General features: G+C 50.7%; 4 protein-coding genes across 4 annotated transcripts; 2 read left to right on the forward strand and 2 right to left on the reverse strand.

Moving 5' to 3' along the window:
• Positions 1-138: 138 nt before the first annotated feature.
• PV06_04647 (uncharacterized protein) lies at positions 139-7103 on the reverse strand. The gene is made up of 4 exons (XM_016405566.1): positions 1610-7103; positions 1063-1551; positions 894-1009; positions 139-834 (listed from the first exon to the last, which is right to left on the reverse strand). The coding sequence occupies exons 1-4, from the start codon at positions 6720-6722 to the stop codon at positions 394-396; spliced, it is 6159 nt and encodes a 2052-aa protein (XP_016263772.1). The 5' UTR covers positions 6723-7103; the 3' UTR covers positions 139-393.
• Positions 7104-7988: 885 nt separating this feature from the next.
• PV06_04648 (uncharacterized protein) lies at positions 7989-8401 on the forward strand (the record flags this gene model as incomplete). The annotated part of the gene is made up of 2 exons (XM_016405567.1): positions 7989-8201; positions 8237-8401. The coding sequence occupies 2 exons, from the start codon at positions 7989-7991 to the stop codon at positions 8399-8401; spliced, it is 378 nt and encodes a 125-aa protein (XP_016263773.1).
• Positions 8402-8420: 19 nt separating this feature from the next.
• PV06_04649 (holo-[acyl-carrier-protein] synthase) lies at positions 8421-14078 on the forward strand (the record flags this gene model as incomplete). Its single annotated transcript, XM_016405568.1, has 5 exons — positions 8421-8524; positions 8579-8605; positions 8657-9144; positions 9197-13893; positions 13962-14078. The coding sequence occupies 5 exons, from the start codon at positions 8421-8423 to the stop codon at positions 14076-14078; spliced, it is 5433 nt and encodes a 1810-aa protein (XP_016263774.1).
• A 105-nt stretch (positions 14079-14183) lies between these two features.
• Positions 14184-17235, reverse strand: PV06_04650 (uncharacterized protein). The gene is made up of 2 exons (XM_016405569.1): positions 16410-17235; positions 14184-16323 (listed from the first exon to the last, which is right to left on the reverse strand). The coding sequence occupies exons 1-2, from the start codon at positions 16803-16805 to the stop codon at positions 14671-14673; spliced, it is 2049 nt and encodes a 682-aa protein (XP_016263775.1). The 5' UTR covers positions 16806-17235; the 3' UTR covers positions 14184-14670.
• Between the last annotated feature and the right edge of the window lie 391 nt (positions 17236-17626).

The raw sequence follows: 17626 nt of genomic DNA on the forward strand, positions 1-17626 counted from the left end.
CCAGCATCCTATAGATATACCCTGCGGCCTACCTATGGAGTATCAGATAGGTTAATGGACCAAGGCTGTGCGCTTCCCACAAGGCTGGTGAATTGCTCTGGGACACTTCGATACATGACCAAAGGAGACATTGATATTCTTGTGATAACACGATATATGATATAGCACTAAGTTCCAAATTTATACCTTTGAATATCAACTCATGAAGTCCAATCAACCGTCAAATCAAACCAAATCATAACATAAAAGTGCATCATCAACGCCTATGGGATAACACAACATGCACTCATGTAACAAAAAAATCTCGAAAAAAATCCAGGGTAGGAAAACCCATGTCTTCGTCAAACCAATACCCCGTCCCCGGCCCTGTAACCAACAACAAAGTATCCAATCTCAAAGATGTAAGCCCTGCTCCAATACCTCCTTCAGCTCAGGACTCTGTGTCAGTCTATATGCTTCCTCAATGTACGACTGATCCAGTGAGAATCTCTCGGCCATGACGTTAGGTACCCACTTGCCCACCAATTTGTCGGGTCGGATGTTGCTTTCCACAATACGCTTCTGCAGAAATTTGCGGTAGGAATGGACACCACCTCTCAAGAGGGAAGAGTGGAAAGGCACGTCGATGCCCTTGAGCGGGATGGTGGCGGTGCCTCGTTCCAATTCGATCGGCTTGGGGAGTTTCTTGGTGGCTTCGACACATTTGGCGATGTACGCCCGGAGCTCACTGTTGAGCAGGTCTACCGGTCTGATGGCTTCGGCCACCAGGTGTCCAGCCTCGGGACTTCTGGAGAGATGGTTCAAAACCATAGATAGCGTATGAAGATTCTCCATCTGTTAGGGGAAACTTGTCAGAGTTGATGCAAGAAGTTTGTTGGGACTGGTGGACTTACCGTGCCTGCACAAACATACTGCTCGCCTTCAACGTTGTAATTCACAATCTCGAGAAGTGCCAGACTCTCGCCGGCGATCAAGCCAACGACCACGTTGAGGCCCTTTTCATTGAATCCTGTCCGACGTCAGTGTTTGAGGAAAGGCAACTACTGCACCACCCAAACTTACCTTTACCAACTCGTTTGGGATTGGCCGCCGCCATCGAATAACCAGTCTGGCCATGTTCGTTTCGGTCCATGGAAACTTGCATGCTCAGTCCGCGGTAAAACACCACATCCATAAGGTCGTGAATAGACAAAAAGCCCGAGAATGCTGACAGGGAGCCATACTCTCCAAGAGAATGCCCTGCAAACGTGGCGTCATCTTGAATGAGACCGTTGGCCCGCATGTCCTCGAACGTGGCCTTTTGCAAGATGAGGATCGCAGGCTGAGCAAACTGGGTCGAGAAGAGCAAGCCGCGAGGCTCGGAGAAGACATATGATCTTGTGGTTGATGTCAAGCCGGGCAAAACGGGTCGGCTGATGCTCGACCCATCGGGAAGTGGTGTCTCGATTTGCATGGCCATGTAGTTTTCGCGGATCTTCCGACCTCTTTTGCCGCCAAAGTGCACGGTCAACGACTTGGGGTTGTTGCGAACTATATCCAGAATTGACCAGCCTAAATTATGGCACGTCGCGTCAGTCAATATCTTTGAAAGTCAAGTCATCGTACTCACCATAAGTCTCGGAGAGATATCCGTCCACGTCGTCCCAGACAGCTTTGGCAACAGGGCTGCTGTTGTAAAGATCCATGCCCATGCCTTTGGACTGGCTGCCTTGGCCAGTGAAGACGTATGCTGTCGAAGCCTGTGCGACTTCTGCCTCCGCCTCGAGCACAGTTTCATCAGTGTCCTCGTTGTACGCGGATACTTTCACCCGCATTCTGCCTTCAATCATTCCCACGTGCTGCAAACGGACATTGAGCTTGTCTTCAGGGAGAACCATGCCCGTGAATGTTGCCGACCATCGGTACAGCCGCCGCAGGTCACCATCAGCGGCCAAATGTTCTAGAGCACTTGCTGCGACTGCCGAAGTATACATTCCGTGGGTGATGGTACCGGGCAACTCGGCCCAGTCTGCAAACAGAGGTGACACGTGGATAGGGTTGTAATCCTTGGAAACTCTCGCGTACCTCTCATTGCTGCTGGGGATTTGTACCTCGACCGTGCCGTCATCCGACCAGCCAGGGTGTCGAAGGTCGCTCTGTACCGTGGTCGATGACGCCTTGCGCTCCAGGAAGTCCATGACTGGATTGCCCACACAATCACTGTCGTAGAAGTCGACCTTGCCGATTTCTTCGAACTCGGTGTCAGACTTCCGAGCAAGGACGGTGCCAGACACTGACATGCTCTTGAAGACGTTTCGCTTCTTCCAAGTGACATTTGATTGCAGCTGGAACAGTAACGTGGTACCGACGAGTGAAGTGGTCGAGTCATGAGGCTGAAACCACTCTCGGTCGTGGAGAATAGCTGCATCCTGTCGAGATGAGATTTCGATCATCATGTCCTGTTCTTGTTTGTGTTTGAAGGTTGAAGAGAAGTCATTGAACTTGCCCTTGAACAAGAACGTCGATCGAACAGTCATCACTGATTTCCCGTCGCGCATCACCTCTGCTTCGACGACGACATATTTTCCTGCCTCTTCGATGTAGATTTCTCTCACTCTTGAGGTGGCCGAGACAAGGTCACCAATCCTGAGCGCCGACGCGCCTTTGGTGTACTCGAATGAATTGGACTGGTGTACCAAGCAAAGCAAATCACCGTCAATGTCTCGCAAGACCAAAGGCTTGGTGATGACATCCCACACGACAACGATACCAAAACCGATGGGGAACACTGCTGAGTCGCCACATACCACAGGCCCATTCGAATATGATTGTCCAACAGTAGAAAGGAAATTCTGATACATGTCGTAGGTAAGCACCATCTCTTTCCCTGAGAAGGTGCTGTGGACAGTTGCGCCGGGGTCAAGCTCCTGATCGAACCATAGCTTGCTATAGAATGACTTGATATTGAGGTTGCGACCCTGCATGACCTCGCTGAATGTCCAAGGGCTCTTGTCAGTCTGTAACTCGAACTCAAATGGCAAGGCAATATAATCATCTCTGTATGAACTTGGCTGTCGAAGCTCCACTGCCAAAGTCATGTTGTCTTTGCATGAGATCTCTGCGAGAATCTCAGGTCCGAGGCCGTTATCCTTTTCAAGAAGCACCTTACCGGCCTCTCTATCGATAGACAGTGAAGCTCCAGACCGGGGTTCCAGGATACGCCGAAGGGGACTGACTTTATAAGAGCCGTCCCGAATGATGTGATCCGAGCCAAACAAAGCACGAAGAAGAGTGGAGGAGTTGCTGCATCTCCCGGCAAGAAAAGAGGATGGGAACTGGTTGGCTATTCTGTTCGCGGAGAACAACTGGGTCTGAGAACCGGGACTCTTGCACACAAATGGCGTCTCCATTGTTGTCGGTGCGCTCGAGGTTGGCGAAGCCAGCGCCCAGGAATCTGGAGTCCCGCTGCCGCTTTGCACCAAGCTTTCATCGTCGGAGAGTGGTGTAATGGGCCTGCCATACTGTTCGCCCAAGATTTTCTCGACATGGGAATGTGCAATCCCATCGAGAATGTCCTGTGCTGATTCGTCGCATCTGTGAGAGTACTGTGCTGCAACTGGTCCGTGGAGGATGCAAACTCTCCCTGCATCACGGTCAACGACGGCATCGATATCCTCAGACTGCCACAGGGAATCCTTTTTGAAATAGTACTCGAAGTTATCATCAAGGACAGGGATAAAGTTGACAGGTTTTTGGCCACGCGATCTCGATCTGAGAAGGAAGAAGGCCGAATCCTCTGGATTCAAAATCGTCGTTGAAGCCTCCGGACAGGAGCTTGCGAAATTGGCCAGGAATGTGCGTGGATCGTCCAGAACGGCCGGTGATAGCTCGATCCGATCATCATGTGGCAGTCTTTGCAAGGCGCGGCAAGTGAAATCGTAGACGAAAGTGGCGTACGAAGGGTCGATCCACCGTTTCTGATGAGATACGTACATCAAGCTGACCATACGCTCTAGGACTTCCGTGTAGGTCATCTCTGCTACCTCGGCTACTTTGCCAGCCGACGTCCTTCCGAACCAAGGCTTAGCAAAGTCAGCGTTAAGCCTCTGGATAATGGTGTCTTTGCTCTTGAGCAACTTTGGAAGGCGCTCTTTTCGGGGAAGGTTGAAAATCTTTCTGTCCATCTCAGCCCAGAAAAGAACTCCACGATTTGCGATCTTATGAATTGGTTGCCCCATTTCTGACTGAACCGTGACAATGCCGCCGGTTGCAGCTCTGTAGCTTTTTTCCCAGTCCGAATCAGGGACGCCTGAAGCCTGACAAATGAGAAGTTTGCTTTCCAAGGACGTGTACGCCTCTTGAGCGACCATCATACGGCTGCCCAACAAAACGCCATCAAAGGGCATAAAAACGTAGCCGAACCGAGAAGCCCAAGCACCTGTCAGGTAGGGATAAGTGTCCTCGGCGCCACCGAAGCCACTTCCGGCAACGAGAATGATGTTACTTTGTCTCCGGATGGCACCGTATAGATTGAGAATAGGTGCGTGAAAGTCTTCATACGAATGATGTCCACCTCCTCGGCCTCCAGTCCATTGAAGGATGATTGGAAAGTTCGGATGAGCCTTGGCAATGTCGATTACATCTCTGATGGCTGACGAAGAACCAGGTTTAAAGGAGATGTGTTTGATTCCGAGCGTGTTGATGTATTCGGCCACGATATCAGCAGAAGGAATGCCAGCTCCAATTGTGAGACCATGAATAGGTAGTCCCTTCCTAGACAGCATGCGTAGCGTAGCGATCTGCCAGCTCAAAGTGTGCGGGCTTGCATAGATGACATTGCAAGTGACACCTCGTCCGGCTGGGAGGCTTTCCACAAGCTTCTCAATCGCCGAAGACATGGCTTCAGCATTGTAGAAACCACCTGCAGCTAACTCGATGTGGTAACCAGCTTTCATGATGGAGGAGACGAAGTCCCAATGGGTTGTTGTGGGTGTCATACCAGCAACCATCACGGGCGGGCAGCTCAGCAGTTGACTCAATTTCGTCTGCATAACCCAGTCACCGTTGCTAGAGCGCGCAAGGCGTGGCTGGAATTGCTTGCCCCAAGACTCAATCGGTGCCGCTGAGGTCAGTAGAATTGAGGAGTAGAAATCAGCAGCAGTGGCAGCTTCGGCCCGGACATCGAGATTGGTAACATCGATGATGCGGACACCTTCGCCTTCTTTCACTTTCATCACAAGATCACCGATGCCAACGTCAAACGCCAAGATGTGAGTTGCTTGAGGCAGTTTCAAGGCAGCAGGCCATTGACATTGTTCACATGCAATAGCATCCACTAGAACATCGACGAGGTTGTCAGTGCTGCTGTCTCTGAGGTCATCGGCTGTCTTGCTATGATAAACAGGGATTGCCAAACAAGTCTTGGTCATTAACATATTGCGGAGACGTAGCTTGACTTTCTCGGCTGCAGTCGATAAATAGCTCGTATGGAACGGGGCGCTGATGGGTAGAAACTGATGATGAATTACAGGCTTCCGGCTGCTGAACGGGACGCGACTCTGATCGAGTCCATCCTTTGCTTTTAAAGAGCGGAAGTATGAGTTCATATGAACCAGGGAAGTGACAGGCCCTGCTAGGACAAAGTTATCGCGGGCGTTCTCGAGTGCCAGGAGTAGTTGATCTTCTGATTTCAAATTCTTGTTGAACTTTGCAAGGAGTGCCTCGACACGGAGTCGATCTAAGCCTCGCACACTCAGCATCGATGATGGCTGACCCTCACCATTTTCAAGACACTCTTTCACGAGAGCAGCCGAAACAGACGAGGCGGGCCTGGCTTGATGGCAGTAGAAGCCTAGCCAAAACAAGAGTTCGATTGCTTGCCTCGAAATGTCGTAGAAGGATTCCCATGACTCTGCCAACGAGATCGCTGCCGCAATGACAAGACCTTGAGAATGTCCAGTTGTGCCACGTATATGGGCTCTGAGCTCCCCAGGGGTCAGGCCTAACACCTGACAAGTCGCCGAATATTGTGCCAAGCTCAGTAAGCCAATGATAGGGAAGCTGACCGGAGCTTGAGAGATGAAGTCGGTATTAGGGATCTTCGAAGGGTTCTGCAGCCAGGTACTAAGTTCAATATAGCGTCCGCAGTAGTGATCTTCGGTCTCGGGTAGCCGACAGAGCTTGTAAAGCAACGGCGACGCAACTTCATCGATGAGCTGTGCAATGAATGGTTTGTATGTGGAGTACAGGGTGGCCAAAGAAGCTACGCATCTTGGATTATTAGTACCTTGTCCTCCAAACACTGCAAACAAGTTCGCCTGGTCTTGTTCCGCAAGATCCAATAGGGCGCTTGGTGGCGTCTTGATTCCAACACATCTGGACCTGGCGGTGTAAAAAGCACAGAAAAGGTCCCTGCGAATATTGGCGGTGACTGGAAGAGAGCTTATCAGCAGGTGGACATCATTGTCCTTGAGAAAGTTCTTTTCAAAAGTCCTCAATAAGCATTGTAGAATTGTAGAAGAGGCATTATTCTCAACCAGGAAGCCGAGAAATCTAAGAATAAGCTCTTCCGCTGAGGATGGTTCGGCCACATCTGGTTGGGTGGGATGGGAGAGCGCGTGTAGGAACACGTCCCTCTGCCATCTGACCTGAGGAACAAGATCTGCGTCGATGGACAAAGTATGGCCAATATGTTTGAATAGGAGAGGGAGCTTGACAATATCCGTGGGTGTGGACGACTTCATTTTGGTGGTCAATCAGGATCTTGAAGTTGCTTTCTTTGCCGATGGCTGGAGAGTCAAGTTATTGCTTCCAGGATTCAATAGGGTCAAGCCCTCAGAAATCAACGACCACACATTAGAGAGAGAGACGAAGATCCTGCGAGCAATTGCGAATGAATTGGTTCTGTATGGGACGGAGGTATGGAAAACTCGAGGAAAGGAGGGACTTGGTACACTGACGAATGGCTTGAAAGCGAAAGTGAATAAGATGGTAGCTTCCACGCGAGCGTTTTTATGATAATATATCGGTCGGTAAAGTTTGTCCATAGCTTCGCCTCATAGACTGCCTGTCCTTGAGTTGTGACGTCTCAGGATGGATGCTTCTAAGAGATTGTCGGAGCGAATGGCAGGTTGCAAATGGATTTCACTTCGATATCCATATCAACGCCGAAGTGTACTGCTCACGGTGAGTTTCCCCTATGTCGAAGCTTCGTTGCCACAGCTAGCATGAAATGATTCCTCCAGCCCCCATGATATTGGGACGATATCGTTTCTTCCGCACAGCTTCGGCTTATTGATTGAACTGAAGTGGATCATATGCTTCCACTGGGCTGGTATGTCGTACACCTCCGGAACTCGTGCAAGGGGGAGGGGTTGGTTTCACAGCGGGCGTCGACATTTTGCGGTCTGAGAACTTGCGCGCTTCAATGCACAACGGCTGATGGTACCAAATCAATAATGTGAGGTTATTGGCAAGGGGAAATTCACATCAAGTGACTGCAATAGACGAAGCTGGCCTAGAGAATCGGCATCGGAGGCTGACATTCTGAAGATGGCTACCAGGCATTGTTGGATGCCTGCAAATGAAACGGAATTACCCTCACCATCGGCAAACCAAGTAAGCCGTGAGAGCAATCGTCTGACCCAGTATACTTGGTCTTGATTGCGATAAGATGTCTCGGTGGTCGATAGAGCCGAGAATAACGAAGGAATTACTTAGGAGAAGTGGTAGAAGGGATTACGAGTACGAGCTGGACCGACTATATTATTTTCGCTGTATGACGTACAGATATACAGCCGTTCTGGGCGTTTCAATGGCGTGGCTCAAAATAAGGTGCTTGGTCATTACAACCGAGCTTAATCTTGGCAGGTGAGCCGACTGACTGTCCATGCATTCCAACTGACCATCTAATCTCCATTAATTGGTACACCGTGAATGAACTGGTTCCTCTCACCGAAACGCAAAATACAAAGCCGCAATGCACTTTCAGCGACCCCATCGCCACGGCGATGGCCGGTCTGAGCGAGATACTGGCGTGGGACGCCGGTCAGATCGATCCGGCGTATTTCCCTGACTTGGCCCGTCGTGCGATTTCCGCAAAGTCACCGAGTAGCACCAGCGGTGCATGGCCAGCAGTCAGCGACGCGCTGCTGAAACCCGGTATGGAGCCGGCTACTTATTGCAGCACAGTCGCTCAAAATAGTGCATATGCAGAAATTTGGGTTCGTGTTGAATTGAGTTGCTATAACAAGTTAAGAGGACAGCAGCGGGCAACATTGGATTGCTCGGCCCACGGCTGGACTTGGTGTGGAAAGTGAACAACAACATGTTCAAGTGCCTTCTTTTGGTCATCGCAGGATCACTACTTGCCTCGAAAAGAAGACAGAACTCGCAGCGACCGACCAAGTACTCATCCTTCTGATTGATCTAACCCCGCAGCCATGGCAGTCATCTCTGCTACGAGGTCTGAGGCTTTGCCAAGGGCAGATACATTCGAAAGCAAACAACAGCTATTGGCTTGCAAACTGTTGATAGAACTTTTGTCGTATGTCTTGCCGCAGCATTTTAACCCGCTACAGTATACTGATGGTAAGCACAGGTACCAATTTGCATCACCAGTGAGATGGTAAGTGACGGTACCGATCGATGAAGCAACACTGAACATATTTGATCCTAGGATCGAGACGCAGAAAGAAATGCTACGCAAGGCAAATGGCATTGAAAGATATGTCGAAATCGGGCCTGCCCGAATTTTAGCAACAATGATTCAAAAGAGTGCCTCTCAGGGCTATTCGTCCCAGGCTGCATCTCACTGGTCTCACTTCCGCTTCCTCTCTTCAGCCGACAACAAAAATGACATTTATTACGAATACTCAGAGCAAACCCAACCAGACCCCTCAGGTCGGGCAGGCGCTTCTGGAGCTAACGTGACTGTCTCTGCCAGTCTCGAAGTCAAGGTAACACCTCCGCCTGCTTCAACAAATGTGAATGCTAGTGTTGCGACCAGCATGGAAGCTCCCATCATGGCTCCTGTCATTGCAGCATTATCAGTGCCTGACGCTTCCTTACTTGCCAATCACGTTGTGCTTGCCATTACCGCCCAGAAGCTGAAAAAAGCCTTCGATCAAGTGCCAATCCAGAAAACCATTCGCGAGCTGTCTGGAGGTATGTAGTAGTCTGTCTAGTGTCTGACGACGACTTTGCTCACTCAATGCAGGAAAGTCGACATTGCAGAACGAGCTAATTGGCGACCTTGCCGCAGAGTTCGGCAGCCTACCGGACGGCTCAGAAGATCTTAGCCTAGAAGCACTCGGTGAAAGCTTACAAGCTTCTTTCGCAGGAAAGCCGGGCAAGCAGCTATCGGCTCTCATCTCCAAATTTATATCCGGGAAAATGCCTGCTGGCTTTAACCAAGCAGCGGTCCAAGATCATCTGCAGGAGAAATGGGGACTGAACAAAAGCCATGCTCTGATCCCTATTTCTCTAGCAGTCACTGCAGAGCCAGCTTCACGACTGCCAGATGCCAACTCAGCAAAGGAATTCTTTGATGCCCATACACTTCGCTATGGTGCCTTTGTTGGGATCTCTTTGACGCCGTTGACTGGCCAAGGAGGCGCCCTAGCCGTGCAAGCTACGGTGACAGTTGATTCAGCCGGCTTGGAAGTTGCACGTAAGGAGCAGAGAGACTATCACTTAAAGCAGTTCGAGCTCCTGGCTAAATACCTGCAAATCAATCCCGACCTGGAGCACGAGAAATTACAAGAGCTTGCGGCTTCTGAGAAACTACTGGAAGAGAAATTGAACCGGTGGGCCGCCGAGTTTGATGACCATTTCTTCGACGGAATTCAGCCCCTGTTCGACATCCGCAAGAGCCGCACTTACGACTCCTGGTGGAACTGGGCAAGGGAGGATCTTCTCAGACTCCTCAGTGATTTTCTCCATCAGCCGTTCAATATCGAAGGCATCGAAAGCGATGACAAAGTCCAGAGCCTATTAAGCAGATTCGAACCAAGCTGTTTAGACATTGTCCAACGGACAAACGTTGATCCGCAACTGAAGGCTTCTTCTGATCTTGGCCGAGAGATTGCAAGGCTGGGAACGACTGCTATGGGACTTGACCCAGTCTTCAAGTACACGCTCCCCTCGATGCGGCCAAGTACTAGTATAACAGCCACAGGCTTGGTCGAGTACACAGAGGTGCCACGGACCATCAACAACTACAGTTCCTTGGTAGAACATGGTCGATTAGCGCCGACAGGAGAGCATATTCCCTTTGTGCACATTCGACGACGAGAGGACGGGCAAGAGTGGAAATATGATCGAGAATCAACAAATCTATTGCTCTCTGCTCTTCAGACAGGCACGACCTCAGGCATCACCTTCACCGGCAAGACGATTCTCGTCATTGGTGCTGGTGCCAATTCAATTGGGGCAGAGGTCGTCAAGGGTCTCTTATGTGGTGGTGCACGAGTCATTGTGACGACCAGTCGTGCTGTCTCGAGCACTGCCAAGTTCTACCAACGCATGTACCGCAAGCATGGTGCTCGTGGCTCTGCCTTGTCCGTGGTTCCGTTTAATCAAGGGAGCAGAAAGGATTGTGAAGCCTTGATCGAGCACATCTACAGCCCCGGTTCAGTTATTGGCGAGAATCTCGATTTCATCATCCCCTTCGCAGCGATCCCAGAAAGTGGAGCCATTGATGGATTAGATAGCAAGTCAGAACTCGCCCATCGCGCCATGCTCACAAACATCCTCCGACTTCTCGGGTATATATGCAAACAGAAAGAAGCACGCGGTCTTGATACCCAGCCAACGACTGTGATTCTGCCCCTTTCGCCAAATCATGGTACTTTTGGCGGAGATGGCATGTATGCGGAATCTAAATTGGGGCTTGAAACATTGTTCAACCGCTTCCATTCCGAGAGTTGGTCTGCTTATCTCAACATTTGTGGAGCTGTCATTGGTTGGACTCGTGGAACGGGTTTGATGAATGCAAACAACATCGTCGCGGAGGCAATTGAAAGCCACGATGTGGTTACATTCTCGCAAGCGGAAATGGCCTTCAACATTCTGGCATTGATGACACCTGCGATCTCCACACTTTGTGAAGACGACCCGGTTTATGCTGACCTGAATGGCGGCCTTCAGTTCGTGCACAACTTGAAACAAGAAATCGTCGCCGCCCGGGAGAAAATTACAGACACCAGCAAACTCCGCAAAGCATTGATACAAGAGCGCTCCCGCCACCAAGTGGTGCTCAAAGGCTCTGAAGAGCTCGAAACAAAGTCTGAGGGAGTGGATCTTTCTGCGCGTAGGGCAAATCTCAGCATGGCTTTCCCACGACTCTCGACTTACGAAGATCTGACGCAGGGTGTCAAGGAACTCGATGGAATGCTCGACCTCTCTCGGATTGTGGCAGTCGTTGGGTTCTCAGAGCTTGGTCCTTGGGGAAGTGCACGAACCCGGTGGGAAATGGAGCATCAGAACCAGCTTTCACTTGAGGGCTATGTCGAACTCTCCTGGATCATGGGCTTGGTAAAGCACAAAGATGGTGAGGTCAATGGAAAGCCATATACTGGGTGGGTCGACACCGAAACCCAGCAGCCCGTCAAAGACGAGGAGTTCAAAGAAAAGTATCACGACAAAATCATGAACCACACAGGCATACGCTTCATCGAGTCTGAAGCCCTTGGCGGATATGACCCTAAACGAAAGGAATTTCTTCACGAGATTGTGACTGAGGACGACTTACCTGCCTTTGAAAGCTCCAAAGCAACAGCCGAAGCGTTCAAGTTGAGGTATCAGGACAAAGTGACGATCGAGCCAATCTCCGGATCCGATGAGTATAAGGTGCGCATCAAGAAGGGCGCGCATTTCCTTGTTCCTAAGGCCTCGGCCTTTGACCGAGAGATTGCGGGCCAACTCCCCAAAGGATGGGACCCGAAGACCTATGGAATTCCTGAAGATATCGTTCAACAGACAGACCCTGTCACTCTCTACGCCCTTTGTTGCGTTTCTGAGGCTCTTTTGTCCTCTGGGATCCAAGATCCATACGAGTTGTACAAACACATTCATGTGTCAGAGCTAGCTAATTGCATCGGCACTGGAGCAGGTCCCCTCCTCGCAATGCGCGGCGTATATCGCGACAGGCACCTCGATAAGCCTGTGCAAAGCGACATTTTGCAAGAATCGTTCTTGAACACCATGGGTGCCTGGATCAACATGCTTATCCTATCCTCCACAGGGCCGATCAAGTCGCCAGTTGGTGCATGTGCTACCGCAATTGAATCTCTCGATATTGGCTGTGAGGCGATTCAGGGAGGCAAGTGCAAAGTAGCCATTGTCGGCGGTTGCGACGATTTCCAAGAAGAAATGTCGTATGAGTTCGCCAAAATGAAAGCCACGGCAAGCAGCAATGAAGAATTTGAGAGAGGCCGGACACCGCAGGAAATGTCACGCCCAAGTGCTGCATCCCGTGGTGGTTTCGTTGAATCTGCTGGTTGTGGTGTTCAATTGCTCATGAGTGCCGATCTGGCACTCAAGATGGGCCTGCCCATATATGGAGTCGTCGCCTATACTCAGATGGCCAGTGACAAAATTGGTCGATCAGTACCTGCACCCGGGAAAGGAATCTTGACGGCCGCCAGAGAGTTATCAAGCCATAGCGACTCACACCTCTTGGATTTGGAATTTCGAAGAAATCAACTACAGGAAAGCTTCAAATTGGTCAAGGTATGGGAACAATCACGTCTCGAAGAGGCAAGGCAGCGTCCAGATTATTCCGAGAGGATGGCCCAGGAAATACATACTGCTGCTACGACTAAAATCAGATCAGCCAAGAGGACTTGGGGCAACGATCTCCGCCTACAAGATCCTCATATCGCACCCCTCAAGTCGTCGCTGGCCGCTTGGGGCTTGACAGTTGACGATATCACAGTTGCGTCAATGCATGGGACATCAACCAAAGCGAATGACACCAATGAGGCAGATGTAATCAACACCCAACTGACACACCTTGGCCGCACTCGAGGTAATCCCATACTGGCTGTTTGTCAGAAATCATTGACGGGTCATCCGAAAGGCGCGGCAGGTGCCTGGCAGTTCAACGGGTGCTTGCAAATGCTTCAGACTGGAATCGTGCCTGGTAACAAGAACGCCGACAATATCGAAGGCAAGTTGAGGCAATACGAACACATCGTGTATCCCATGGAGGCCATCAGACCAAGCAGCGTTGACGCCACAATGCTGACATCATTTGGGTTCGGCCAAAATGGTGGTATCGCAATCGCCGTGGCATCAAAGTACCTTTTCTCTGCAGCTGGTAAGGCCGCTTTCAATGAATACAGAGCCCGTGCGACCACGAGACAACGTACTGGCAATATTGCATTCCAGAGAGCATTGATGAGTAACTCCATCTTCAAGGCCAAAGAACGTTCACCATGGGACAGTTCCGATGCAAGGCTAAAGGAAGTTCTCCTGAATCCTCGAGCCCGCGTCTCGCGGACCGAGAGTTCAGACACTTTCACTTTCAAAGACGCGTTGTCGATTTCCGACGTCGCCTCGGCCGTCAACACTCCACGCGAAGAAATGGCTCAGGAGATGTTACTCTTCAGCTCTGTCCATTCCATGCTCGGCGCGTCTTCCCTTGCCCCTCCGAGCCAGCAGTCGGTCGGCATTGATGTCGAAAACATTGTCGATGTTCCGGTCGACAATGAGAACTTTATTGGGCGTAACTTCACCGTGATGGAGCGTGAGCTCTGCAGTTCGAAGCCTGACCCAAGGGCGTCGTATGCAGGGCGCTGGTGTGCTAAAGAAGCCGTGATGAAGAGTCTTCAAATTGCGTCACGAGGACCCGGCGCAGCTATGGACGAAATTGAGATTCTCCATGATGATTTCGGAGTTCCCAAGGTCGAGGTACGTTTTGTTTGTTTCTATTTCCGTTTATTGTTTTCGAGAGCAATGCTGACATTGAGTTCTCACAGCTCTTCGGCAAGACCAAGGAGGCCGCAGAGGCAAAAGGTGTGAGTGCGGTACAGGTCAGCATTACGCACTCGGCAGGCACAGCGACAGCGATAGCACTGGCATCGAGAGGGTCATGATCTGGTTACACGAAGTAGATTTGTTCTTGTGGGTTGTTTGAGGGATCATCATCGGGGATTTATGCATTGTCGAGGCGGTTGGTTTATTTGGACGGATTCAGATGTATCAGCGTTAAGTCCATTTTTTTTGTTATATTCATAAATTGTCAAAGAGGTTCTTCCAATTTCTCGTGCAGAGTCTGTCTTCAAGTTCAGAGTTGGCATTAGGTGCATTCTCAGTACGCGATCTGGAACCAAATCTCCAATGGCCAATAAATGTTCCTACAAAGCCTTTTCAATTCCAAGTCCGCACGAAACCGAAGTTGAGTGTTGGCTTTGTCATAGGACTGGTTTCATCGCCAGTTTCAGAGTCTTGGAGCAGAGAAAATCATGGTGGAAGACTCTCGAATTTGATAGAGTAACCATATGTATTGGCCGTCTCGCTATATGCCTTTTCTTATCCAGCTTGAAAGCATACGACTTGAGAGATTAACCTAGCGTCTAAGAAACTCCCAAAAACTCCCCCTTTCGGCCGTGTGAGAGAAAACGAATGAAATACTCCATCACATATCCCATATCCTTCTTCCTTTCATTAACGTCCCACCACCAAGATCTAGGCTTCGATGTCGTGAGCCACCCTGGCTTCATCATTTCTCACATTAACCGTGACATCCGATTGTCGCCAATATTCAGCTCTGAGTCTAGATCCCCTGTTTTCGTTATTTTTGGGAAGGACTACATTGTCCTTTTCGTCAACGGAAGAAGACTCATCCTCGGAAGAAGAAGAGGTCACCTTGGAGGCTGCTTCTTCCACCATCTTCGCCTTTTTGGCCTCCGCTCCTTGCTTGATGTTCTTCCACTCCATGATCAAGGCCGGCAGAATCGACGCGGCACTCAAGGCGACAGAGACAAAGATGCATCTCGTCACGCTGCTGTTGAAGGCCGACTCGACTTGAGGAAGCAGGGCACTGGGGACGATACTTTTCAGATCCAAAATTCCCGCACTATCGAGGTTGGACACCTTGACTCCAGGGATGACGGACAATTTTTCCTGGAGTAGATTCTGGAAGATGTTTTGTGCCACAGGAACAAAAATGGCACCACCGAGGTTCTGACCAAAGAAATTCAACGCCATTCCAGTGCTAATGTCGCTGCGTTCGAGCACGGTCTGAGCGGCCATGTTGACCGTCTGCATGGCCATTCCCGTGCCGAAACCGTACAGGATCTGGTAACCGATCCATTTGGAACTGCCGGAGGAGGGCTTGAGCTGTGTTAAAAGTGCCGCTCCTACGGTGGTGAGGATCGGAGACACGAGTATGGGAGGCATGTAGTACCCGACACGTTGCGTGAAGCCACCCGCCAAGATGGTCATGATGACCAAGCTAATGACGAGCGGAAACAAACTGATGCCGGCGTGGATGGCAGTTTCTTCCTTGACTGCCTCGAACCAGATGGGTAAAAAGTACACGATGGCGAACAGGCTGCCGTTCAAGAGAAACAAGAAGATGACCCCCCCGAGGACGGAGCGTTGAGTGGCGATGCGCATTGGTACCGTCGCCGTCGCCGGTGTGAGCGCCTGCAAGACCCAGAAGGCCAGGAACAAGACTCCGCACGTCACCAAGAGCCCGATGACCTTGCCGCTCGACCAGGCGTACTTTGAGCCACCCCACTGCAGGGCGAGGACCAAGCATACGATGCTCGGAACGAATATGAGTGTCCCCAAAGGATCCATCCGGAGCACTTGTCGGACCAGGCTGAGCTTCTCAGACGGAGGTGGCTTGATGTGTAAGAACAGTACTATCGAGAGGATCGTGAAGGCGCCGATTGGCAAATTGATGTAGAAACACCACCTCCACGAAATGTTGTCGGTGAATGCTCCGCCCAAGAACGGCCCTAGAACGGAGGCGATACCGAACACGGCTCCAAACAGGCCATAGTAGATTGGTCGCTTGTGCAGAGGGATCAAGGGGACGATGACCATCATCCCTCCGGTGAAGATACCCGAGGATCCCAACCCGGCGATGGCTCGACCAATGATCAAAGCGATGGAGTTGGGAGCCGCACCACACACGGCCGATCCGATTTCGAAGAGGACTATCGAGCCCAAAAAGACATTCTTGATGGAATAGTGTTTGTAGATCTTGCCAAACACCAAACTGAATGACGCTCCCGTGATCATGTAAGCGCTTCCGTACCAACCGACGTCGTCTAGGGAGTGGAATGTGTCCGTAATTTCTGGAATGGCAACTGATATGATGGTACGGTCCTGTCGATTGAAACAAACGTCCTCGAAGTCAGTTTTATCGTCACTACCCTACATAGCTTGTTCCAAAGACGAAGCTGACGACTCACCAAGGCCACCACGAAAAGAGCACAGTACAGACCCAACATCACCATCCAGAACTTGATAGTTTTGGGCTTGTAGTTTTCTTCGGAATCTTTCTCTACATGTTGGAGAGCTTTGGCGGCCTCTGGATCGCTGGGAGGAGGTGGAGGATCGACTTTTGCCCGACCCTGGCGTGGTAGAGACGCAGTCGACAAGACGGGTGAAGGGGCGTCGGCGTCTTCTCGTTGAGCTCGCTCATACGACATGGACGCAAACTGCTCGAAGTCGGTAGGTGGTTCAGGCGGTGCAGGCGAGGCTGTCCGCTGAGATTTCCTCAGGGAAATGAACGATGGTGGTCTTGAACGCATCTTTGCTAGGGTGTTGCGGTGGAGATGGAGATTTCTTTCTTCCTTTCTCAACATGTACCACTGTAGGTACCCTTTAGGTGGTGCTGCGGGATCAGGGCAGTTCGAGATACCAGCGCATGGCACTTTGTATCACTTCAGATATGTATGTTGCTGCTTCTCACACATATGTATCGGGACCGGGGGAACGAGATGCGTATCAGCAGCCTCCCCCCGGTTGTCATGTTACTCTAGGTGGCCCGAGTTATTTCATTCTTGGGCTGAAAAAGTCAAAGAAATGCGCCGATGCAGGGGGTGGGGAAAGAGGATCAACACAACACGGGCATCAAAATCATCATCGTCTCTTCTATTCGCGCTCTGAATTAATTCCAAGCGCGCCATTCTCACGGTGATAAAAGCGAGTGAGTGACATGTGCTTCTTCTCAAACTTTCGCTCGGATTCACGTGCGGCATTCTGACATCGTAACGGGCATTCATTCAAAAGGACCATGGAACGGTGAGCTATACGATGAGAAAAGAGAATCCTCAGACCCCTGTAAAGGCATGAGACGTCGATGACAGCAAAGACAAAAGGCTCGGGCGAATTTTAGTTGAGCTCGCGCCGGCTTTTAGGGGTCGAGCGATGGGCATGGAATGGGCCGTTCGATGCCTACGATAGGTACCTATGGGGCCAGATGATTGGCCAAGGCCCACTTACAGCCTTGCTAGACGCTCGGACTCCCATCGGTTCGGCATCAACATCTCGGCCTCAACAAACGGAGCTTTACCGGTTGCGGAAAAGCACCGGCGAATATTTTGAAACGTCGCCCATGACGCTCTCCAATCAATTGGTGTTTTGCTGCCCTCAGGAGCCTGTCGTAGTCTGTCGTAGAGCCGAC

The sequence above is a fragment of the Exophiala oligosperma genome, assembly GCF_000835515.1.
Source record: "Exophiala oligosperma strain CBS 72588 unplaced genomic scaffold supercont1.4, whole genome shotgun sequence".
In the NCBI taxonomy this organism is placed as follows: Eukaryota; Fungi; Ascomycota; class Eurotiomycetes; order Chaetothyriales; family Herpotrichiellaceae; genus Exophiala; species Exophiala oligosperma.

Bases quoted from the DNA above. Each gene is read 5' to 3' on its own strand.
- PV06_04647 (XM_016405566.1), bottom strand. From the start codon at position 6,722: ATGAAGTCGTCCACACCCACGGATATTGTCAAGCTCCCTCTCCTATTC. The intron at 1,010-1,062 runs GTAAGTTTGGGT...GACGTCGGACAG, and splicing joins TCCCAAACGAGTTGGTAAAG to GATTCAATGAAAAGGGCCTC. The intron at 835-893 runs GTAAGTCCACCA...TTCCCCTAACAG, and splicing joins AGTATGTTTGTGCAGGCACG to ATGGAGAATCTTCATACGCT.
- PV06_04650 (XM_016405569.1), bottom strand. From the start codon at position 16,805: ATGTTGAGAAAGGAAGAAAGAAATCTCCATCTCCACCGCAACACCCTA. The intron at 16,324-16,409 runs GTGAGTCGTCAG...TTCAATCGACAG, and splicing joins CTCTTTTCGTGGTGGCCTTG to GACCGTACCATCATATCAGT.